We start from the raw sequence: 20,960 nt of genomic DNA on the forward strand, positions 1-20,960 counted from the left end.
CCTCTTTAGACAGGTTTAACCTCCTGTCCTCGTTAGACAGGTTTAACCTCCTGTCCTCGTTAGACAGGTTTAACCTCCTGTCCTCTTTAGACAGGTTTAACCTCCTGTCCTCTTTAGACAGGTTTAACCTCCTTTCCTCTTTAGACAGGTTTAACCTCCTGTCCTCTTTAGACAGGTTTAACCCTCCTCTCTTCTTTAGACAGGTTTAACCTCCTGTCCTCGTTAGACAGGTTTAACCTCCTGTCCTCTTTAGACAGGTTTAACCTCCTGTCCTCTTTAGACAGGTTTAACCTCCTTTCCTCTTTAGACAGGTTTAACCTCCTGTCCTCGTTAGACAGGTTTAACCTCCTGTTTTCTTTAGACAGGTTTAACCTCTTGTCCTTGTTAGACAGGTTTAACCTCCTGTCCTCGTTAGACAGGTTTAACCTCCTGTCCTTGTTAGACAGGTTTAACCTCCTGTCCTTGTTAGACAGGTTTAACCTCCTGTCCTCTTTAGACAGGTTTAACCTCCTTTCCTCTTTAGACAGGTTTAACCTCCTGTCCTCTTTAGACAGGTTTAACCTCCTTTCCTCTTTAGACAGGTTTAACCTCCTGTCCTCTTTAGACAGGTTTAACCTCCTGTCCTCTTTAGACAGGTTTAACCTCTTCTCCTCTTTAGACAGTTTTAATCTCTTTAGAGTGGTTTAACCCTCCTCTCTTCTTTAGACAGGTTTAACCCTCCTCTCTTCTTTAGACAGGTTTAACCCTCCTGTCCTCTTTAGACAGGTTTAACCTCCTGTCCTCTTTAGACAGGTTTAACCCTCCTCTCTTCTTTAGACTGGTTTAACCTCCTGTCCTCTTTAGACTGGTTTAACCTCCTGTCCTCTTTAGACAGGTTTAACCTCCTGTCCTCTTTAGACAGGTTTAACCTCCTGTCCTCGTTAGACAGGTTTAACCTCCTCTCTTCTTTAGACAGGTTTAACCCTCCTCTCTTCTTTAGACTGGTTTAACCTCCTGTCCTCTTTAGACAGGTTTAACCTCCTGTCCTCTTTAGACAGGTTTAACCTCCTGTCCTCTTTAGACAGGTTTAACCTCCTGTCCTCGTTAGACAGGTTTAACCTCCTGTCCTCGTTAGACAGGTTTAACCTCCTGTCCTCTTTAGACAGGTTTAACCTCCTGTCCTCTTTAGACAGGTTTAACCTCCTTTCCTCTTTAGACAGGTTTAACCTCCTGTCCTCTTTAGACAGGTTTAACCCTCCTCTCTTCTTTAGACAGGTTTAACCTCCTGTCCTCGTTAGACAGGTTTAACCTCCTGTCCTCTTTAGACAGGTTTAACCTCCTGTCCTCTTTAGACAGGTTTAACCTCCTTTCCTCTTTAGACAGGTTTAACCTCCTGTCCTCGTTAGACAGGTTTAACCTCCTGTTTTCTTTAGACAGGTTTAACCTCTTGTCCTTGTTAGACAGGTTTAACCTCCTGTCCTCGTTAGACAGGTTTAACCTCCTGTCCTTGTTAGACAGGTTTAACCTCCTGTCCTTGTTAGACAGGTTTAACCTCCTGTCCTCTTTAGACAGGTTTAACCTCCTTTCCTCTTTAGACAGGTTTAACCTCCTGTCCTCTTTAGACAGGTTTAACCTCCTTTCCTCTTTAGACAGGTTTAACCTCCTGTCCTCTTTAGACAGGTTTAACCTCCTGTCCTCTTTAGACAGGTTTAACCTCTTCTCCTCTTTAGACAGTTTTAATCTCTTTAGAGTGGTTTAACCCTCCTCTCTTCTTTAGACAGGTTTAACCCTCCTCTCTTCTTTAGACAGGTTTAACCCTCCTGTCCTCTTTAGACAGGTTTAACCTCCTGTCCTCTTTAGACAGGTTTAACCCTCCTCTCTTCTTTAGACTGGTTTAACCTCCTGTCCTCTTTAGACTGGTTTAACCTCCTGTCCTCTTTAGACAGGTTTAACCTCCTGTCCTCTTTAGACAGGTTTAACCTCCTGTCCTCTTTAGACAGGTTTAACCTCCTGTCCTCGTTAGACAGGTTTAACCTCCTGTCCTCGTTAGACAGGTTTAACCTCCTGTCCTCTTTAGACAGGTTTAACCTCCTGTCCTCTTTAGACCCTCCTGTCCTCTTTAGACAGGTTTAACCTCCTGTCCTCTTTAGACAGGTTTAACCTCCTGTCCTCGTTAGACAGGTTTAACCTCCTGTTTTCTTTAGACAGGTTTAACCTCCTGTCCTTGTTAGACAGGTTTAACCTCCTGTCCTTGTTAGACAGGTTCTGTACTGACCAGAAAAGGGAACCGTGCGTACATTCTGCACAGTGACTTATGAAACACCCATGTGGGCTGTTAAGGTTGGCAGTGTTTACAGTGCCATTCATCACACTCTGGGCTTCAGGAGAAACATCCTCCAACATCCTCACCGTCTGAAGTAAACATGCCGTACCATCGTCTAAACGCCTCGACGGGCCCAGCGCCACTCGACCCAAACACGGCCAGGCTCAGCATCAGCCAGGAGACAGAACCTGCAACAACGCTGTGCTGCGTTTGTTTGAAACTGTCAAACACAAAGTGAACTTATTCTGTGGTAAGTGGGACAGAACCAAGATCTGACGTTGAGAGAATTTGATTAAGTTTGCTCCACGTAATCACTTATTTAAGAAAATGTATAAAATAACTAGTTTAGTAAAATGTTAACTACTAATTAAAATAAAACATTTAGAAATATAATATTTAACAACAATAAAATATTATTTAATAAATCACAAAACAGAACCGAAGTACGGAAGAGACACAGTAGGTGCTGGGAACACAAAGGTCGTGGGTTCAGATGTCATAGTTCACGCAAACGATCACAAAGATGCAAGATGTTCAGCATAAGAGCACCTGCAGGTGCTGAGAATGAAGATGTTGTAGTGAAGGATCTCCTGGGTGAAAGGTCTAACTGTGAGTGCACAGACCAAAAGCTCCACTCTGTCCTGAAGGTCAGTCAATGAAGGATATCATTTTCCATTATATTTTATTCCCATTATATCGGTGTTACTGCACTGGGAGTCTGTTGATGACATAGTGAAGTTTCTTTAGTGGAGCTGGAGGGACAATTCACAATGTCATGCAACACCCACTACATGTGCTCAGTGACTGTTATGTTGAACCCTCCTGCAGAAACACTTCCTACCAGTTCTTCTCAAGTGCTCCAGTTTGAGATCAGACAGCATGTTAAACGTGTCCTGGAGATAAATGATTTGGAATTCTTCAGTGTTTTATTTTTTCTGTTTGCCTGTGCCTGTCTGTATCTGTCTGTGTTTGTCTACGAGTGTGTCTGTCTGGGTCTGTGTCTGTCTGTCTACGAGTGTGTCTGTGTCTTTCTGCGAGTGTCTGTCTGTCTGCAAGTGTGTTTGTGTCTGTCTGGGTCTGTGACAGTGTCTTTCTGTGAGTGTCTATGTCTGTCTGCTAGTGTGTCTGTGTCTGTCTGTCTCTGTCTGTCTCTGTCTGTGAGTGTCTATGTCTGTCTGTCTGCGAGTGTGTCTCTGTCTGTCTGTCTGTGTCTCCTCTCGAGTGTCTGAGTGTTCAGTGAAAATGTCCCATACTGCATATTCATTGTTAATCAAACAGATCATTACATCACCACTAATTCTCATAGAGTCCATATAGTGACATTGGTTTGCTGTGTGTCCCTGTCTGCTGTGTGTCCTCTGTGTCCCTGTGTCCTGTGTGCTGTGTGTCCTAGATTCTGTATATCCCTGTGTGTCCGTGTGCTGTGTGCGCTGTATGTCCTGTATGTGTGCTGTGTGTCCCTGTGTGCTGAGTTGTTTATTATCGCTGTGTTATCAGTGTGTGTTATCAGTGACTCAATTAGAAGGCACAGCCGATGTAGGGCAGAGAGAGAGAGAGACAGAGAGACAGAGAGACAGAGAGACAGAGAGAGAGAGAGAGAGAGAGAGAGACAGAGTCAGAGACAGAGAGACAGAGAGAGAGAGAGAGACAGAGAGAGACAGAGGTTTTTAAGGGTGAACATGGTGTGTATATCCCTCTCTCTCTCCCTGCCCTCTTTCTTTCCCTCCCTCACTCACTCTCTCTCTCTCTCTCTTTCTCTCTTTCTCTCTCCTTCTCTCTCTAAAGTAGGAGTGAGGGAAACAGATGACCAGTGTCTGAATGACTGAGAACTACGTACCAAAAGGCTTTATTGATTTTCCTGTGGAAAAGTTGAACAAGGAATGACATCCTTGATCTAAGCTTGTGTCACTCGACCAACTCCTCATCCTAAAAACACTCCCACACACACACACACACACTCCATCCCACACACTTCGTTCCACACACACTCTGTCCTACACACGTTTCATCCTCAGATCGTATCTTCACGCTGGTCATTTGCTTCTTGGATCTCCTTGGCGTCACAGTGAAATCAGATTTGCTTTGTATTTTCCAGTTAGACCATTTGTGACTTCCGTACTGAACCGACCAATCAGGTCATGTGTGGCCAATGACTCTGTACTGAACAGACCAATCAGGTCCATCCAACTGAAGAAACACGAGGGTTAATGAAGAGGTACTACATGTCCTGTGTGTCCACTTATAAATAATCTTCATTCTCATCTGACTCCTTAGTGACTATTAAGATAAGTATCAATGTCAACAGACACACACACACGCACACACACACACACACACACACACACACACACACACACTATTTATTGTTCTCTACATGTATGTGTAACCCAATAATAAAATATAGGGTATGATCCTGTAAGGAAATTAATCTACAGGGTCTGGGATATTGGAGTGAATAAATAAAATTGGTAGTTGATATAATTTAAATTATATTTGGGGCAGCTTAGAGACAACTCTAGCTCGCACTCAACTTAAGCACACAAATACGCAGACGAATGGAATTTTTTTTTTAAATGATGTCTATTAAAAATATATATATACTATGTTCATGAATAATAACAATATATATATATATATACCATACATTCATACACACACATATATATATATATGTATACAACAAACAAACCAAACAACAAAAAATGTCTTGTCTCCGGACTAACGCCGGATCCGTATGGAACAGTCTTACGGTGACGGTGTTAGATGGAGCTCGAAAAAATTGCAGTACTGGTGTCCAGCAAGTATAGCTCTTGATCCGGAAGACGGAGCCGTTCCAGAATTTGATCGCTCTCAACAGTCCACTGATAAAGAAAAATGTGATAATTCAGACACAATATGTGGGTGTATATGCGATATAACCAGCAAATATAATATTTGCGCTGGATGCGAGTTCTCACGAGCAGCCACCAGACGTTTCACCTCTCACGGCGCTAAAACAGCACACTCACGTATCGACAATGTAATAAAATATACACTAGCAGCACTAATGGCCTGCTTAAATAAAATCACATACAACTATACAATTTGAACTACAAGATATATACATTGGATGGCAGAAAAATTCAATATCAAATACATTTACAACAGTTAACAACAAAACTGAACTTGACGTTAACCACTGCATATCGGGCTAAGTTTCCCCATAGCTAGCATAAAGCACAACGTGGTCGGTACATATTTTAGAACTCGGAAATAAAACAACTCTACTAAGTAATAATAATAAAATAACAAAGACATTTTCTTACCTGATAAAGAAAAATGTGATAATTCAGACACAATATGTGGGTGTATATGCGATATAACCAGCAAATATAATATTTGCGCTGGATGCGAGTTCTCACGAGCAGCCACCAGACGTTTCACCTCTCACGGCGCTAAAACAGCACACTCACGTGACCTAGAGGGGGTGCTGCATTACAACTCTAGACCCACAATTACAGGTAAGCGGCAATTAGTTGAGAAACGTGCCTGAAATGCCAAACTAAAAGAATTTTTTTTTTTTTCTTGAAAACAAATAGCAACAAGAAATAATTAATTAAATACACCACTTTGTGGGTGGGTTACATCCTCCCCTGCTGAACACTGACGTCCTCGTCAGATACTTTAACCAAAACCTGTGGTCACAAGACTTAGTAAAAGTTCACTCTGAGTCTGCTGTACTTGAATCTGCTGTTGCATCATATTAACTAACTGACTAAGATAATCACTGTGGGGCTTTTGAATGACACTTTGAATGGTGCGGGTTGCAGTCCATCCATTGTAATCTCTTAATTTCGCAGGAGGGTGTTTTTCCCGCTGAGACCGTCGGGGGAAAACTTGTGGTTCTTCCTCTATTGAAGTAGCCTGCTCTTGCTCACCTACACTGGAGCCTGAATCCATTGGTGCAATATCAGCATTTTCATACACTTCAGCCCTGTAGCTTGCAGGTTCTGTTTTGTAGGGGGATGAATTGTCCCTTCCGCTCAACACAGAGTCATCATTCTGTTCCTTCAAACATGAATAATTCTCTGCAACACTGCAATCTTCATCCTGTGAAAACAACAATTCTTCTGTACTCGAAGGGTCTGAGTGTTCCTGGTTCAAGGTGGAGATAGAACTGATTCCACTTTCCAGCACAGAATGGAACTCCAGAGCTTCAGGATTAAGAGTTATGTTAGGGTTGCTTCTCTCAGATACTTTTCTATCTTTGCTGCGTGTGACTGGTCTATTCTGTCCACCAGCACCTTCTGCCTGCATATCTTCCTGACTGATGGGCAGAAACCCACAAGGAAGTAACAGGTCTCTGTGTAGCACCCGCTCTTGTCCCTGACCATCTTCAGCCTTGACAACATACACAGGGATCTCTTCATTAGGTTGCTTGACTACTATATATGTTGTGGGCTCCCAGCGATCTGCAATCTTGTGTTTCCTTCTAAGATTTACATTACGCACAAGAACACGGTCTCCCACCCCAATACTGGCAGCAGTCACTCTTTTATCCCATCTGGCCTTATTGAGAGCTTGTCGCTTTTCTGCATTTGCTGTAGCTAGCTTATAGGCATATCTCAGCCTCTTCTTCAACTCCGTGACATAATGTGAGTGAGTTCTAGGATTGTGTCCAGCTGGGCTTATCCCAAAACAGAGATCAATGGGCAGGCGGGGTTGCCGCCCAAACATTAGAAAAAATGGCGACTCTCCTGTAGCATCATTTTTTGTACAGTTGTACGCATGTACAAGAGGACGCACATACTTCCTCCACTGCTCCTTCTTCTGATCACTTAAAGTGCCCAGTAAATCCAATAGGGTGCGATTGAATCGCTCAACCGGATTTCCCCTGGGATGATACGGTGTAGTTCTGGACTTGACACCCGCCAATTTACAAAGTTCTGTGACCAATTCGGACTCAAAATTGGCCCCCTGATCACTATGTATGCGTTTAGGGAAACCAAAGTTGCATATGAGGTTCTCCCAAAGAATTGTTGCCACCGTCTTTGCAGTCTGATCTTTTGTTGGGAATGCAAGGGCATATTTTGTAAAATGGTCTGTAATAACCAATATATTCCTAGTATCACTGGCGTCTGGCTCTAGTGATAAAAAATCAATGCAGACTAATTCAAGCGGTGAATAGACTTTGATATTTACAAGCTTAGATGCCCTTTGAGCATGAGATTTCCTCCTAAGGCATCTCTCACACGTCTTACATTTGTGTTCAACAGAGACTGCCATTTTTGGCCAGTAAAATCTAGCACGCGCAAGCTCCAGTGTTCTTTCATACCCCATGTGACCAGTCTCGTCATGTACGCCTTCTAGTGCTCTTTGTCTAAGGCTACTTGGAACTACCAATTGATTATACTTTTCGCCATACTGATCAGTAACTTGACGATATAGAACTTGGTCAATTAAGATCAATCTTTGTCTCTCTCTCCAGAGCAGATGTACTTCTCTAGGTGCCGTTTGCTTATCTGAGTCAGCTAACCCCTCACCCGATTGTAAAAGCCTGATTATATAACTAATAGTGGGATCATCTCTTTGTAGCTCTTCCCAGTCAGATGGAGTCATGCTGGGTAACGTGGAATGTCCGGGCCATGGTTCAGGATCCACTAAATCACTCGGGACAGCCCTCTCATCACACAGCAGCGTTTCCACTGCAGGAGTCACCTCAGATTCGCTATCGTCTATTTCAGATTCTTTGTCCAGTTGCACGCCTCCTCTCATACACCGCACACCATGTCTAAGGCACAAAGTCTCTAAGACAGCTGGGTTCATTAGTTCAAACTCTTCTGGAGAGTGAGCTGCTCTATCCAGCATCCTCATTACTCTCATCTCAATATCCTCAGAGTCTTCATCCTCCCCTGCAGGGGCATGAGGCCTACGTGACAAACCATCAGCATCCACGTTAGTTTTCCCAGCTCTGTACTTAATATCGAAATTGTACATGGACAGAGCGGCAAGCCAGCGGTGTCCAGCTGCATCTAACTTGGCAGTAGTAAGCACATATGTTAAAGGATTGTTGTCCGTTAGCACGCTGAAATTGGCACCATAAAGGAAATCATGGAACTTTTCACATATGGCCCATTTTAGTGCCAGAAACTCGAGCTTATGGACAGGGTAGTTCCTTTCACTTCTACTGAGGCCCCTACTCGCATAGGCAATGACTCTAGCTTTCCCCTCCTGAATCTGATACAGCGCAGCACCCAAACCAGTGGTACTAGCATCTGTATGGAGGATGTAAGGCAGCTTCCAGTCAGCAAAGCCCAGTACTGGCACAGCAGTTAGATTTTGTTTGACAGTCTCAAAGGCGTTTTGACAGTCAGGACTCCACTTTTCAACCACAGATTGAAATTTTGATCTGTTCTGATGTGCCGATGTTTTGTGTCTGGTGGAGAATCCTCCCTGCAACAACTCATTTAGAGGCTTTACTACTCTAGAGTAGTTTTCCATAAATCGGCGGTAATAGCCTGAGAAACCCAGAAATGATCTGAGCTCTCTGACTGTTTTAGGCGTAGGCCACCCTTTTATAGCCTCTAATTTGTCAGGGTCAGGCTGAATACCTTGGGCTGAAATCACATGACCCAGGTATCTCACGGAGGTCTGAAAGAACCTGCACTTGGTAGGAGACAACTTCAGCCCAAATGCAGCGATCCTTCCCAGTACTCTCATTAGCCTCTCCTCATGTTGTTCTAAGGTTTCTGAAAAAATGATCAAATCGTCTAGGAAAGCAATTACTTCCTGCAAATTGAGCCCTGACATAACCCTCTCCATGGTCCGTTGAAAAGTTGCAGGAGCATTAGTGAGACCTTGAGGTAAGCGGCGGAACTGCCAGTTTCCAAAGGGCGTAGTAAAAGCAGTTTTTGGACGATCTGCTTCCTCAACTTCCAGCTGATAGTAGCCACTTTTTAAATCTAAAACGGAGAACCATTTACAACCAGTGAGTAAGGCAAAAGTCTCCTCTATCCTTGGAAGAGGATATGCATCTTTTTTGGTTATATTATTGAGTTTGCGATAATCCACGACCATTCTAAGATCACCATTTTTCTTTCTAACTAAGACCACTGGGGAAGCATAGGGACTGTTTGACTCCTCTATAATGCCGATAGATAGGAGCTCTTTCAGATGTTTCTTTAAATCCTCAAAATCAGCAGGTGACACTCGACGAGTACGCTCTTTGAATGGTACGTGATCTGACAATTCAATCTTGTGTGTGACACCATTAACATGCCCGACATCTAAATCATGCTTAGAGAAGGCACTGGATACTTCTTGGTTTATTCTGGACATGATGTGCAGTTTAAACTCTTCTGGCATAGGGGAATTCTCGAAATTCAGATCCAGGGGAACAGCAGTTTCTGAAACCGACAAAGGGAATTGCTGAACAGAAAGTTTGGAAGCATTTGGATCACCATAACTGGCACCTGGATTCACTGGCTTGACCCAATCCACCAGAAAACCTTCTGCAATCCTCTGCCTGGGTTGCAAAGTTACACTGTGGTCTGATATGTTTTTAACTACTACCCTAATTTTATTGTGTGATCTGGGTTGCACTTGGATCAACTGTGCACTCACCACAAGTCCACCAGGAAAAGGGCCTCCTGCAGGTTCCTCTAGAACTACTGGTCTCATCCATTTAGACTTTTTGGCATGACAAATCCCAACCAAAACACGGCTCTCCTCTTTATGGATGGTGACTGCATGTTTTCCGGACAGACGGACAGGAATAGGATTTCTATCAGTCATCTCTGACTTCAGCTTTGCATCACAAATAGCATAGGCATTGATCCAGTCAGCATGTATGGGCAATGTGCTGAGGTACTGGTTCCCTCTCGTATTCTGACAGTCTTGAATAAGTCGTCTAAGGACATTGGTCCCTACCAGTAAGGGAGTGCTAGCATTATAATTTTGATCGGGGCAGATAAGGGCTAGAATGGTGAAGGTTGTTCCTGTCCCGCAAACACTGGCTGGAAATCTTATATCCATCTCAATATACCCAAGGTAAGGCACCTCTTGTCCCGCTGCACCCTCAATACGCAGGATATCACCTACAGAAGATAGCTCTCTGTGATACAAATGCTGCCTATAGAATGATTCTGAGAGACAAGTCACTTGAGATCCAGTATCTATGAGGCAATGACACTTCACCCCATCCAACCATGCTACCCCATCATAAGGCTCTCCCACTAAGCCAATAGGTATTTGTTTCTCAGGCTTTGACACACTGTCACTCAAGCTTAAAGTGCATGCAAATTGCTTTTGGGCTGCTTTGGAACTTTCTTCATTTGTAGCCTCCGTTTGTTCCCCAACAGAGGCTACACCCCATTTAAATGTACTGAGGGTGAAGCTTTAGTGTTTTGGAATTTATTCTTTTGTTCATGTCTTTGCATTAGTTTCTCTTGAACCAGGGCTGCGTTCACTGGATTTTTACAGTGCTGCAGAAAATGTGCGTCCTCTCCACACCGATAGCAGAACTTCAGTGTCCTGGTCTTTTGAGCTTGAGATTTATATATGGGAATTTGTTCCAGTTTTGTCTTGTTCTTTGTTGTATCTTGTGTTGTGGATTTAGACTCTTGGTAGATTACTCCCCTATTACCGTTCCCTACTTCAGATGCAGCTTTTGCTTCAGCCACCTCTATTTCAAGCTGATGAATCCTTCGTCTCAAATCTTCCTTTTCAGCACTATTGCAACTCTCAGGTAGTAATTGCTGAGAATTAGAGGTGAGATGTGCATGGCTACGTGCCTTAGTCGGTAGGATGCCAAGATGGCGACTTTTCCTCCTCTCTTTAAGTTGCCTTTCCTGCTCGATCGACCTAATCTTAAACAGCAGGTCTGAGTAACTCATGGTAGGCTGGGACGGGCATGTCAGCACATCCTTAAGACGTAGCTCTGTTAGTAATCCCTCATCCCAACAACCACGAACAAACTGCTTCATGAGCTGCACATCAGCATGCCTGCCTGCCATACCCTTCTTCTCAACAACTTCCTGCATTAAGGCCTGAAGCCTTCTCAAAAAGTCAGAGGACATTTCTCCACTGTTCTGATGTGTCTCAAGGAATTGGATGTAAAGTTCTTCACCACAAGTCACACTGCCGTATGCAATTTCCAGCTCATGTAGATAGAGCTTGGGGGGTGCATTATCACCAGCGCAGAGTGCTATGCTGATAGCAGGAGGGAGAAGGCTATCTAGTATCTGCCTCCTCTTGTAATTTTCAGACAAAGCGTCATTTCTGATCACCTGTCTTGCGTATATTTTCCAGGTTTTGAAGTCAACTTCCCCAGCCGGCTTTGGACTCTGTCCCGAGAAAGTTCGGATCTTATGTTGAGATGTGGTGGGCTCTAAGGAGTTGGCATCACGTTTTACTACATGCTCTACAACTACCCGCTGTACATCTCTGGGAATTAGAAAACTCTCCTGTGCCTCAGCATCAGTGGTCCTGTCCCTAGAATGAGAGTCAACGCTAGGAGCAAACGACACTTTTGGAGTAACCCGTGGAAAATCAGAGCTGTCTGACCGAGTTGGTGTGACAAAAGTTGGGGCAGAAATCTCAGAGTCTGCATTATGAGCAAATATGCTAGAAGCTGGAGTGGAACTAACTGGGTTCTGTGCACCATAACCTACACCTTTTGTGATTTTATTAGCAATATGCTGGCTAAGGTTATTGGTATCCACGCTATATAAATCTGCCAAGCACTCTATCTGGGCCACCAGGTCATCAGCCATGGCTCCCAGAACACTGTCTAGATGCTCTGACTTGTTGGGAGCCTCTGTCTGCAATTTGGTCTTGCCAGCTTCAGGACTATCTACCTGAATTACTTCCCAATACCCATTGCCATCTGCATTTAAGTGTTCCTCCTCCAGCAGTAGTGGAGTAATACACTCTTGGAACTCACAAAGTAAAACCCCAGAAGTATTTCCATCTACCCACTCAATTCTCATTACCTTATCAATCAAACTGAAGGCTCTACGTACATCGCTGAGTGTTACAGTGGGATGTACATTTTTCAAGAGCACTGAACGTTCAGGGTCAAAATCATACTGAGTACACACATCCATTTTGAAAACTGAAATGTAGTATAACCAATGTGTAGTATACTCAATATGTAGTATGCTCAATGTGTGTGCTTAGTCAATGCGAACACAAGTCTACTCCGCAGCGGGCCCCACGTTGGGCGCCACTTAATTTCTCTTATCAGTTGTAACCCAATAATAAAATATAGGGTATGATCCTGTAAGGAAATTAATCTACAGGGTCTGGGATATTGGAGTGAATAAATAAAATTGGTAGTTGATATAATTTAAATTATATTTGGGGCAGCTTAGAGACAACTCTAGCTCGCACTCAACTTAAGCACACAAATACGCAGACGAATGGAATTTTTTTTTTAAATGATGTCTATTAAAAATATATATATACTATGTTCATGAATAATAACAATATATATATATATATACCATACATTCATACACACACATATATATATATATGTATACAACAAACAAACCAAACAACAAAAAATGTCTTGTCTCCGGACTAACGCCGGATCCGTATGGAACAGTCTTACGGTGACGGTGTTAGATGGAGCTCGAAAAAATTGCAGTACTGGTGTCCAGCAAGTATAGCTCTTGATCCGGAAGACGGAGCCGTTCCAGAATTTGATCGCTCTCAACAGTCCACTGATAAAGAAAAATGTGATAATTCAGACACAATATGTGGGTGTATATGCGATATAACCAGCAAATATAATATTTGCGCTGGATGCGAGTTCTCACGAGCAGCCACCAGACGTTTCACCTCTCACGGCGCTAAAACAGCACACTCACGTATCGACAATGTAATAAAATATACACTAGCAGCACTAATGGCCTGCTTAAATAAAATCACATACAACTATACAATTTGAACTACAAGATATATACATTGGATGGCAGAAAAATTCAATATCAAATACATTTACAACAGTTAACAACAAAACTGAACTTGACGTTAACCACTGCATATCGGGCTAAGTTTCCCCATAGCTAGCATAAAGCACAACGTGGTCGGTACATATTTTAGAACTCGGAAATAAAACAACTCTACTAAGTAATAATAATAAAATAACAAAGACATTTTCTTACCTGATAAAGAAAAATGTGATAATTCAGACACAATATGTGGGTGTATATGCGATATAACCAGCAAATATAATATTTGCGCTGGATGCGAGTTCTCACGAGCAGCCACCAGACGTTTCACCTCTCACGGCGCTAAAACAGCACACTCACGTGACCTAGAGGGGGTGCTGCATTACAACTCTAGACCCACAATTACAGGTAAGCGGCAATTAGTTGAGAAACGTGCCTGAAATGCCAAACTAAAAGAATTTTTTTTTTTTTCTTGAAAACAAATAGCAACAAGAAATAATTAATTAAATACACCACTTTGTGGGTGGGTTACATATGCATCTGTCTTTTGTAGGGGAGAGGTGGTGTGAGTGGAGACATGGAGGTGATTATATATATAGAAATTTATATAGTGATTTTTACAACACATATTTTCACAAAGCAGCTTTACACTCGTATGGGTCCAGATCCCTAATGAGCAAGCCAAAGGCCACAGTGGTGAGGAAAAACTCCCTATGATGGTGGGGATTAGGAAGAAACCTCGGGAGGACCAAGACTCAAAAGGGAACCCATCCTCCATTGGGCGACCTGCAAGTAAAAGTCAAAATACAGGTTAAATACGTAAACATCAATATAAACATCCACATATATAGCACACGTGCCAGTGATTAGCATGTGGCTCCAGCAGGCTAAAGATAGGAACTGTGTCAGAATCTCGGATCGGAGCTGGAAGGCTCATAAAGGAGAAAGCTCTGCCTCTGGCTGTAGTCTTATTAATTATCCCTGCATTATGGGAGCACAGAAGACGAGATGATTATAGTATGCAATGAGTTCACTCAGATATTGTGGAGCAAGACCATTTAACGCCTTATAGGTCAACAGAAGAATTTTAAAATCAAATCAATATATAACTGGAAGCCAGTGTAACAGAGAGAGTAGGACTAATATAGCCTTAGTTAGGACTCTAGCTGCAGCATTTTGTACAAGTTGAAGTTTCTTTATGGACTGTTTAGAGCATCCAATTAGAAGACCATTACAGTAGTCCAATCTTGATGAGACAAAGGAGAGGTGGAGGGGAGGGGTGGAGGGGATGATGGAGGGATGAGGTGGAGGGATGAGGTGGAGGGGAGGGGTGTAGTACGGGTAAAAGGAGGATGTTTGAGTCATCACATCCTCATATGAATTCTTCATCAGTCTTCTGCTTTTCATACAAATATAGTGTGAATAAGTTTAGGAATAGTGTGTGTGTGTGTGTGTGTGTGTGTATGGTGTGTGTGTGTGTATGGTGTGTGTGTGTGTGTGGGTGCGTGTGCGTGTGTGCGTGCGTGCATGCGTGTGTGTGTGTGTGTGTGTGTTAAGGTCAGCTATGTGAGTCAGTGTAGTGCAGTCTGTGTGTCACTAAGAATTCTGTCCAATCAACCCTGGAGCTCCTTCCTCTCACCTCCCCTCCCCCTCCCGTGTGTGTGTGTGTGTGTGTGTGTGTGTGTGTGTGTGTGTGTGTGTATGTATAACATTCACCCCTGAACACTACAACATCACTGCTTCAACACACACCTCTGCTGCACCTGTCATTTTACCTTAACATACTGCACACACTGCAGGAATGCAGCCAGGTGTGTGTGTGTGTGTGTGTGTGTGTGTGTGTGTGTGTGTGTGTGTGTGTGTGTGTGTGTGTGTGTGTGTGCGAGTGTGTGTGTGTGTGTGTTGTGTGTTTGGAAACCTTTTCCTAGATGAGGAAGTAACAGAAGAGGCAGATTGACTAGCCCCACCCCCACACACCGGTCTGCCACGCCCCCCCCCCCCCCCCCCCCCCCCCCCGTCCCCCCACGCCCCCCGTGCCTTTTTTACTCAGGTTCAAAGGTCCTTCCCTTGTAAATGCTGACAGCACAGCGCATGAGAACACGGGAACCTCTGGTGAGCAGTTTGTGATTTGTATTTGGTGAGCAGTTTGTGAGCAGGTGTGATTGATCATAGTGAGTCTGGGTGTGATTGATCACAGTGAGTCTGGGTGTGATTGATCACAGTGAATCTGGGTGTGAATATAGTGAGTCTGGGTGTGATTGATCACAGTGAGTCTGGGTGTGAATACAGTGAGTCTGGGTGTTATTGATCACAGTGAATCTGGGTGTGAATATAGTGAGTCTGGGTGTTATTGATCACAGTGAATCTGGGTGTGAATATAGTGAGTCTGGGTGTTATTGATCACAGTGAATCTGGGTGTGAATATAGTGAGTCTGGGTGTGATTGATCACAGTGAGTCTGGGTGTGATTGATCACAGTGAGTCTGGGTGTGATTGATCATAGTGAGTCTGGGTGTGATTGATCATAGTGAGTCTGGGTGTGATTGATGACAGTGAGTCTGGGTGTGATTGATCATAGTGAGTCTGGGTGTTATTGATCACAGTGAATCTGGGTGTGAATATAGTGAGTCTGGGTGTGATTGATCACAGTGAGTCTGGGTGTGAATATAGTGAGTCTGGGTGTGATTGATCACAGTGAGTCTGGGTGTGATTGATCACAGTGAGTCTGGGTGTGAATATAGTGAGTCTGAGTGTTATTGATCACAGTGAATCTGGGTGTGAATATAGTGAGTCTGGGTGTGATTGATCACAGTGAGTCTGGGTGTGAATATAGTGAGTCTGGGTGTGATTGATCACAGTGAGTCTGGGTGTGATTGATCACAGTGAATCTGGGTGTGAATATAGTGAGTTTGGGTGTTATTGATCACCATGAATCTGGGTGTGAATATAGTGAGTCTGGGTGTTATTGATCACAGTGAATCTGGGTGTGAATATAGTGAGTCTGGGTGTGATTGATCACAGTGAGTCTGGGTGTGATTGATCATAGTGAGTCTGGGTGTGATTGATCACAGTGAATCTGGGTGTGAATATAGTGAGTTTGGGTGTGATTGATCACAGTGAGTCTGGGTGTGATTGATCACAGTGAGTCTGGGTGTGATTGATCATAGTGAGTCTGGGTGTGATTGATCACAGTGAATCTGGGTGTGAATATAGTGAGTTTGGGTGTGATTGATCACAGTGAGTCTGGGTGTGATTGATCACAGTGAGTCTGGGTGTGATTGATCATAGTGAGTCTGGGTGTGATTGATCATAGTGAGTCTGGGTGTGATTGATGACAGTGAGTCTGGGTGTGATTGATCATAGTGAGTCTGGGTGTTATTGATCACAGTGAATCTGGGTGTGAATATAGTGAGTCTGGGTGTGATTGATCACAGTGAGTCTGGGTGTGAATATAGTGAGTCTGGGTGTGATTGATCACAGTGAGTCTGGGTGTGATTGATCACAGTGAGTCTGGGTGTGATTGATCACAGTGAGTCTGGGTGTGATTGATCACAGTGAGTCTGGGTGTTATTGATCATAGTGAGTCTGGGTGTGATTGATCACAGTGAGTCTTGGTGTGATTGATCATAGTGAGTGAATGTGATTGATCACAGGGAGTCTGGGTGTGATTGATCATAGTGAGTCTGGGTGTGATTGATCATAGTGAGTCTGGGTGTGATTGATCACAGTGAGTCTGGGTGTGATTGATCATAGTGAGTCTGGGTGTGATTGATCATTGTGAGTCTGGGTGTGATTGATCATAGTGAGTCTGGGTGTGATTGATCACAGTGAGTCTGGGTGTGATTGATCATAGTGAGTCTGGGTGTGATTGATCACAGTGAGTCTGGGTGTGATTGATCATAGTGAGTCTGGGTGTGATTGATCATAGTGAGTCTGGGTGTGATTGATCATTGTGAGTCTGGGTGTGATTGATCATTGTGAGTCTGGGTGTGATTGATCATAGTGAGTCTGGGTGTAATTATAGTGAGTCTGCGTGTGATTGATCATAGTGAGTCTGGGTGTGATGTCTGATGGCAGGAAATTACAGGGATGAGAGTGGTGGTTCCTGTGGGGCAGGATCATCGGTCTGATTACTGATCTTATCACTGCTCTGATTACTGATCTGATTACTCATCTGTATTGTTCCCGCTGGAATAGTAAAACAATAATAACAGCAGCAGAAAAAGTAATCTGATGTCTGATTACTCCTTTAAAAATAACTTACGTTACTAATTACTTGATTTTATAAGTAACTAAGTTAGATTACAAGTTACTTTATTAGTTACATTTAGCAGCTGCTGACACCAACAGAAGTTTTGCTCATACTCCATTGGAAGTGCATCTCCTGACATTACATTTGTGTCGCTGCGTGGTATTACATGTGAGTTGGTATTACATGTGAGTTGTACTCATGCGGAAAACGTGACTTCACTGTCACATGGTCCAGACGCCACTTCCCAAGATGCAATAAGAAAGCTAAAATATCTATTTTTACTTAGGAAAATTTGTAATGCGCAGTTAACACGCAGATTAACTAATCTAACTCATTAGATTACTCGTTACTGAAAAAAGTGGTGAGATTAGAGTAATACCTTACTAATGCAGTACTCTCATCACTGAATACAGTTTAATCCAGCCTGACATTTTCTACTGTCTCTGATTTATTCGACTACAGACCCCAAGTAAGTCTAAATTATGGTTCCTCTTTTCTGTCAGTGTCTTTTCTGCCAGTTTATTTCTCGTATTCTGTGTCAAAGTCAAGTTGGTAACACTTTACATTAAGTGTTTACTTACTAACATGAAGTAATGCATTAGTTAATTAGTTCCAGCTCCTGTTTTGGCTTTTCGTTGCTCACACCTTTTTTGGTGCGACCTTAAAGGAATTGTCACGGTGGGTCGGCCAGGAGGCCACCAGAGGTCGCGTGCACTCATCCGCTCACGCACCGTGCACCCCCTAGCACTAGGCCACTACCCAGGTCCTCATCACCACATTACTAACACCTGTGTGTTATCAGTGTGCACTCCTTTTTATTCCCACAGGTTGTGCAGTCCAGTGCTGCACATTCCTCGAGGACTAAGCGTGTCTGACGTAGCTGCACACTGCTGTGCTCAAGGAAGAGACTCCTCTCTATTACACTTCTTCATTGCTCTTTTTGAACAGTGCATTTTGTTTTCGCTGTTTGCTTTGTGCTCTTTACGTTGTATTTCGTCATGGAGAATATAAGCCCTGACTTACAACCAGTGCCTCCGGCCCCCTCAATGCCCCTGTCACAGGAATATATTCCATTGTACTGATTTACCTACATAAGTAATGGGTAACTTGGAAATATCCAGAATCTATCAGCATAGGAACTGAAGTGTGTCCATACTGTTTTTAGCTCTTTAGTCCCTTTTGCTCCAAACTAAAACACTAAAGCTCTAAAAGGGTGCGAGCAACAAAGAGCCAAAACAGAAGCTGTAACTGTTACATGTTTACTTAACGTTAGTTAATTATTGTTAATGTGTTACTTCATGTGTTGTTCATGTTAACTAATGCATTACTTCATGTTAGTCAACACCACTTAGTCTGCACTTCATATAAACACAGCATTAATGCAACTGTTACATGTTTACTTAACATTAGTTAATTATTGTTAATGTGTTACTTCATGTGTTGTTCATGTTAACTAATGCATTACTTCACGTTAGTTAGTCAACACCACTTACTCTGTACTTCATATAAACACAGCATTAACTAATGCACCTGTTACATGTTTACTTAACGTTAGTTAATTATTGTTAATGTGTTACTTCATGTGTTGTTCATGTTAACTAATGCATTAGTTAACGTTAGTCAACACCACTTACTCTGCACTTCATATAAACACAGCATTAACTAATGCACCTGTTACATGTTTACTTAACGTTAGTTAATTATTGTTCATGTGTTACTTCATGTGTTGTTCATGTTAACTAATGCATTAGTTAACGTTAGTTAGTCAACACCACTTACTCTGCACTTCATATAAACACAGCATTAACTAATGCACCTGTTACATGTTTACTTAACATTAGTTATTGTTAATGTGTTACTTCATGTGTTGTTCATGTTAACTAATGCATTACTTCATGTTAGTCAACACCACTTACTCTGCACTTCATATAAACACAACATTAACTAATGCACCTGTTACATGTTTACTTAACGTTAGTTAATTATTGTTAATGTGTTACTTCATGTGTTGTTCATGTTAACTAATGCATTAGTTAACGTTAGTTAGTCAACACCACTTACTCTGCACTTGATATAAACACAACATTAACTAATGCACCTGTTACATGTTTACTTAACGTTAGTTAATTATTGTTAATGTGTTACTTCATGTGTTGTTCATATTAACTAATGCATTACTTCACGTTAGTAAGTAAACACTTAATGTAATGTAAAGTGTTACTGTCAAGTTTATTTGTGTAGCATGTTTACACGGCCTGTCACAATGAAGCATTCAGGGTTCAGATCCCCACTGAGGAAGCCAGGGGCAGGCGTAGAAAAGAAAAACTCTCTGGGCAGAATGAATGAAGGAGGAGTGAGACTCCAGAGAGTCCTTCCTCCTTGGGCCGCCCAGCTCATATTAGAATATTTGTCACGTAGGGCTACGCCCCCCTGTCCTGTTTCTCCTGTTCTGTTTCTTTGCCTGGTTTTGTAAGTACTCCTTGTGTTCAGTATGTCATTCCATGTTTCATGTCCGGACTCCTTAGAAGATGTGACCCGTGCTATCCTGTATGACTCTGAGTTTGGAATTTCCTTTAATAAATCTCGCTCTCCTCAGCGCTCATGTCCGCCTCCTCACTCCACAGCACACGCTGCGTTACAAGATTATTTTAGAATATTTTAAGAATATTTTATTAGTTCTATGCTATTGTATTGTATTGTATTATATTACGTTATAATGTTATATTATATTTGTATTTTATGTGTTATATTATTAGTTTTACTATAACATAATAAATAATCCATAGACCATATGAGTGTACAATAGGAAGTTCTACAGGTTTCCACAGATACGTCCAGTTCAGTGTAGACATATGAGTCTCCACTTCTCCAGAGGGTTCGGGAGCTTGTGAGCAGCTCATTGGAGTAGGTGGAGTAGATGGAGAAGGAGTTGTTTTTAAAAACAATGGTTTTGCCACAGTTGTAACTGAAAAGCTCTGGATTTAGTACAATCTACTTTTGCTGTAGGACCTCAGACGCAGGGCATCCTCAATGTTCCTGTATGTAGCTGAGTATCATCCACACAACATACACAAAGCACTACACTTAACTGTGTGTGACAGCAGCATATATGATGAGAATAATAAGGGACCTACTACTGACCCATGTGGGACACCATATACTTTTATTAGCTCAGAACATACAGTGTGTTTGGCAAATTGATATGTTTGCCGAATCAGACCTGCTTGTCTTCTTAGTAGCAGGTAATTGGAGGTTTGTGGGTTCAAATCCCAGCTAGGCCATGACTAAAGTGCCCCCTAGAGTTCACTGTGTACGTGTATATTTATTTTATATATATATATATATATATATATATATATATATATATATATATATATATATATATGTGTGTGTGTGTGTGTGTGTGTGTGTGTGTGTGTGTGTGTGTGCGTGTGTGTGTGTGTATGTGTGTTATGGTGTGTGTGTATGTG

At 42.5% G+C, this 20,960-nt stretch overlaps 1 protein-coding gene and 1 long non-coding RNA gene across 3 annotated transcripts in view; one reads left to right on the top strand and one right to left on the bottom strand.

Annotated features, from left to right (window-relative positions):
• Window positions 1–13,809: 13,809 nt before the first annotated feature.
• LOC143486754 (uncharacterized) overlaps window positions 13,810–20,960 on the bottom strand; it is a 13,082-nt gene continuing 5,931 nt past the window's right edge. The window contains exon 3 of the long non-coding RNA XR_013123655.1: window positions 13,810–14,025. This is a non-coding gene — a long non-coding RNA (uncharacterized LOC143486754). The remainder of the gene's footprint in view (window positions 14,026–20,960) is intronic.
• Window positions 15,320–20,960, top strand: part of LOC143486751 (sodium/hydrogen exchanger 9B2) — a 21,502-nt gene continuing 15,861 nt past the window's right edge. Inside the window, exon 1 of one of the 2 annotated variants that reach the window (XM_076986158.1) lies at window positions 15,320–15,351. Coding sequence is in view for 1 of the 2 variants with exons in the window: in XM_076986157.1 (XP_076842272.1) it covers window positions 15,331–15,351 (21 nt within the window). In the remaining variant the exon portion in view is untranslated. The remainder of the gene's footprint in view (window positions 15,352–20,960) is intronic. The other variant, XM_076986157.1, reaches the window with a different exon arrangement.

Source organism: Brachyhypopomus gauderio, unplaced genomic scaffold (genome assembly GCF_052324685.1).
Source record: "Brachyhypopomus gauderio isolate BG-103 unplaced genomic scaffold, BGAUD_0.2 sc45, whole genome shotgun sequence".
Classification (NCBI taxonomy): Eukaryota; Metazoa; Chordata; class Actinopteri; order Gymnotiformes; family Hypopomidae; genus Brachyhypopomus; species Brachyhypopomus gauderio.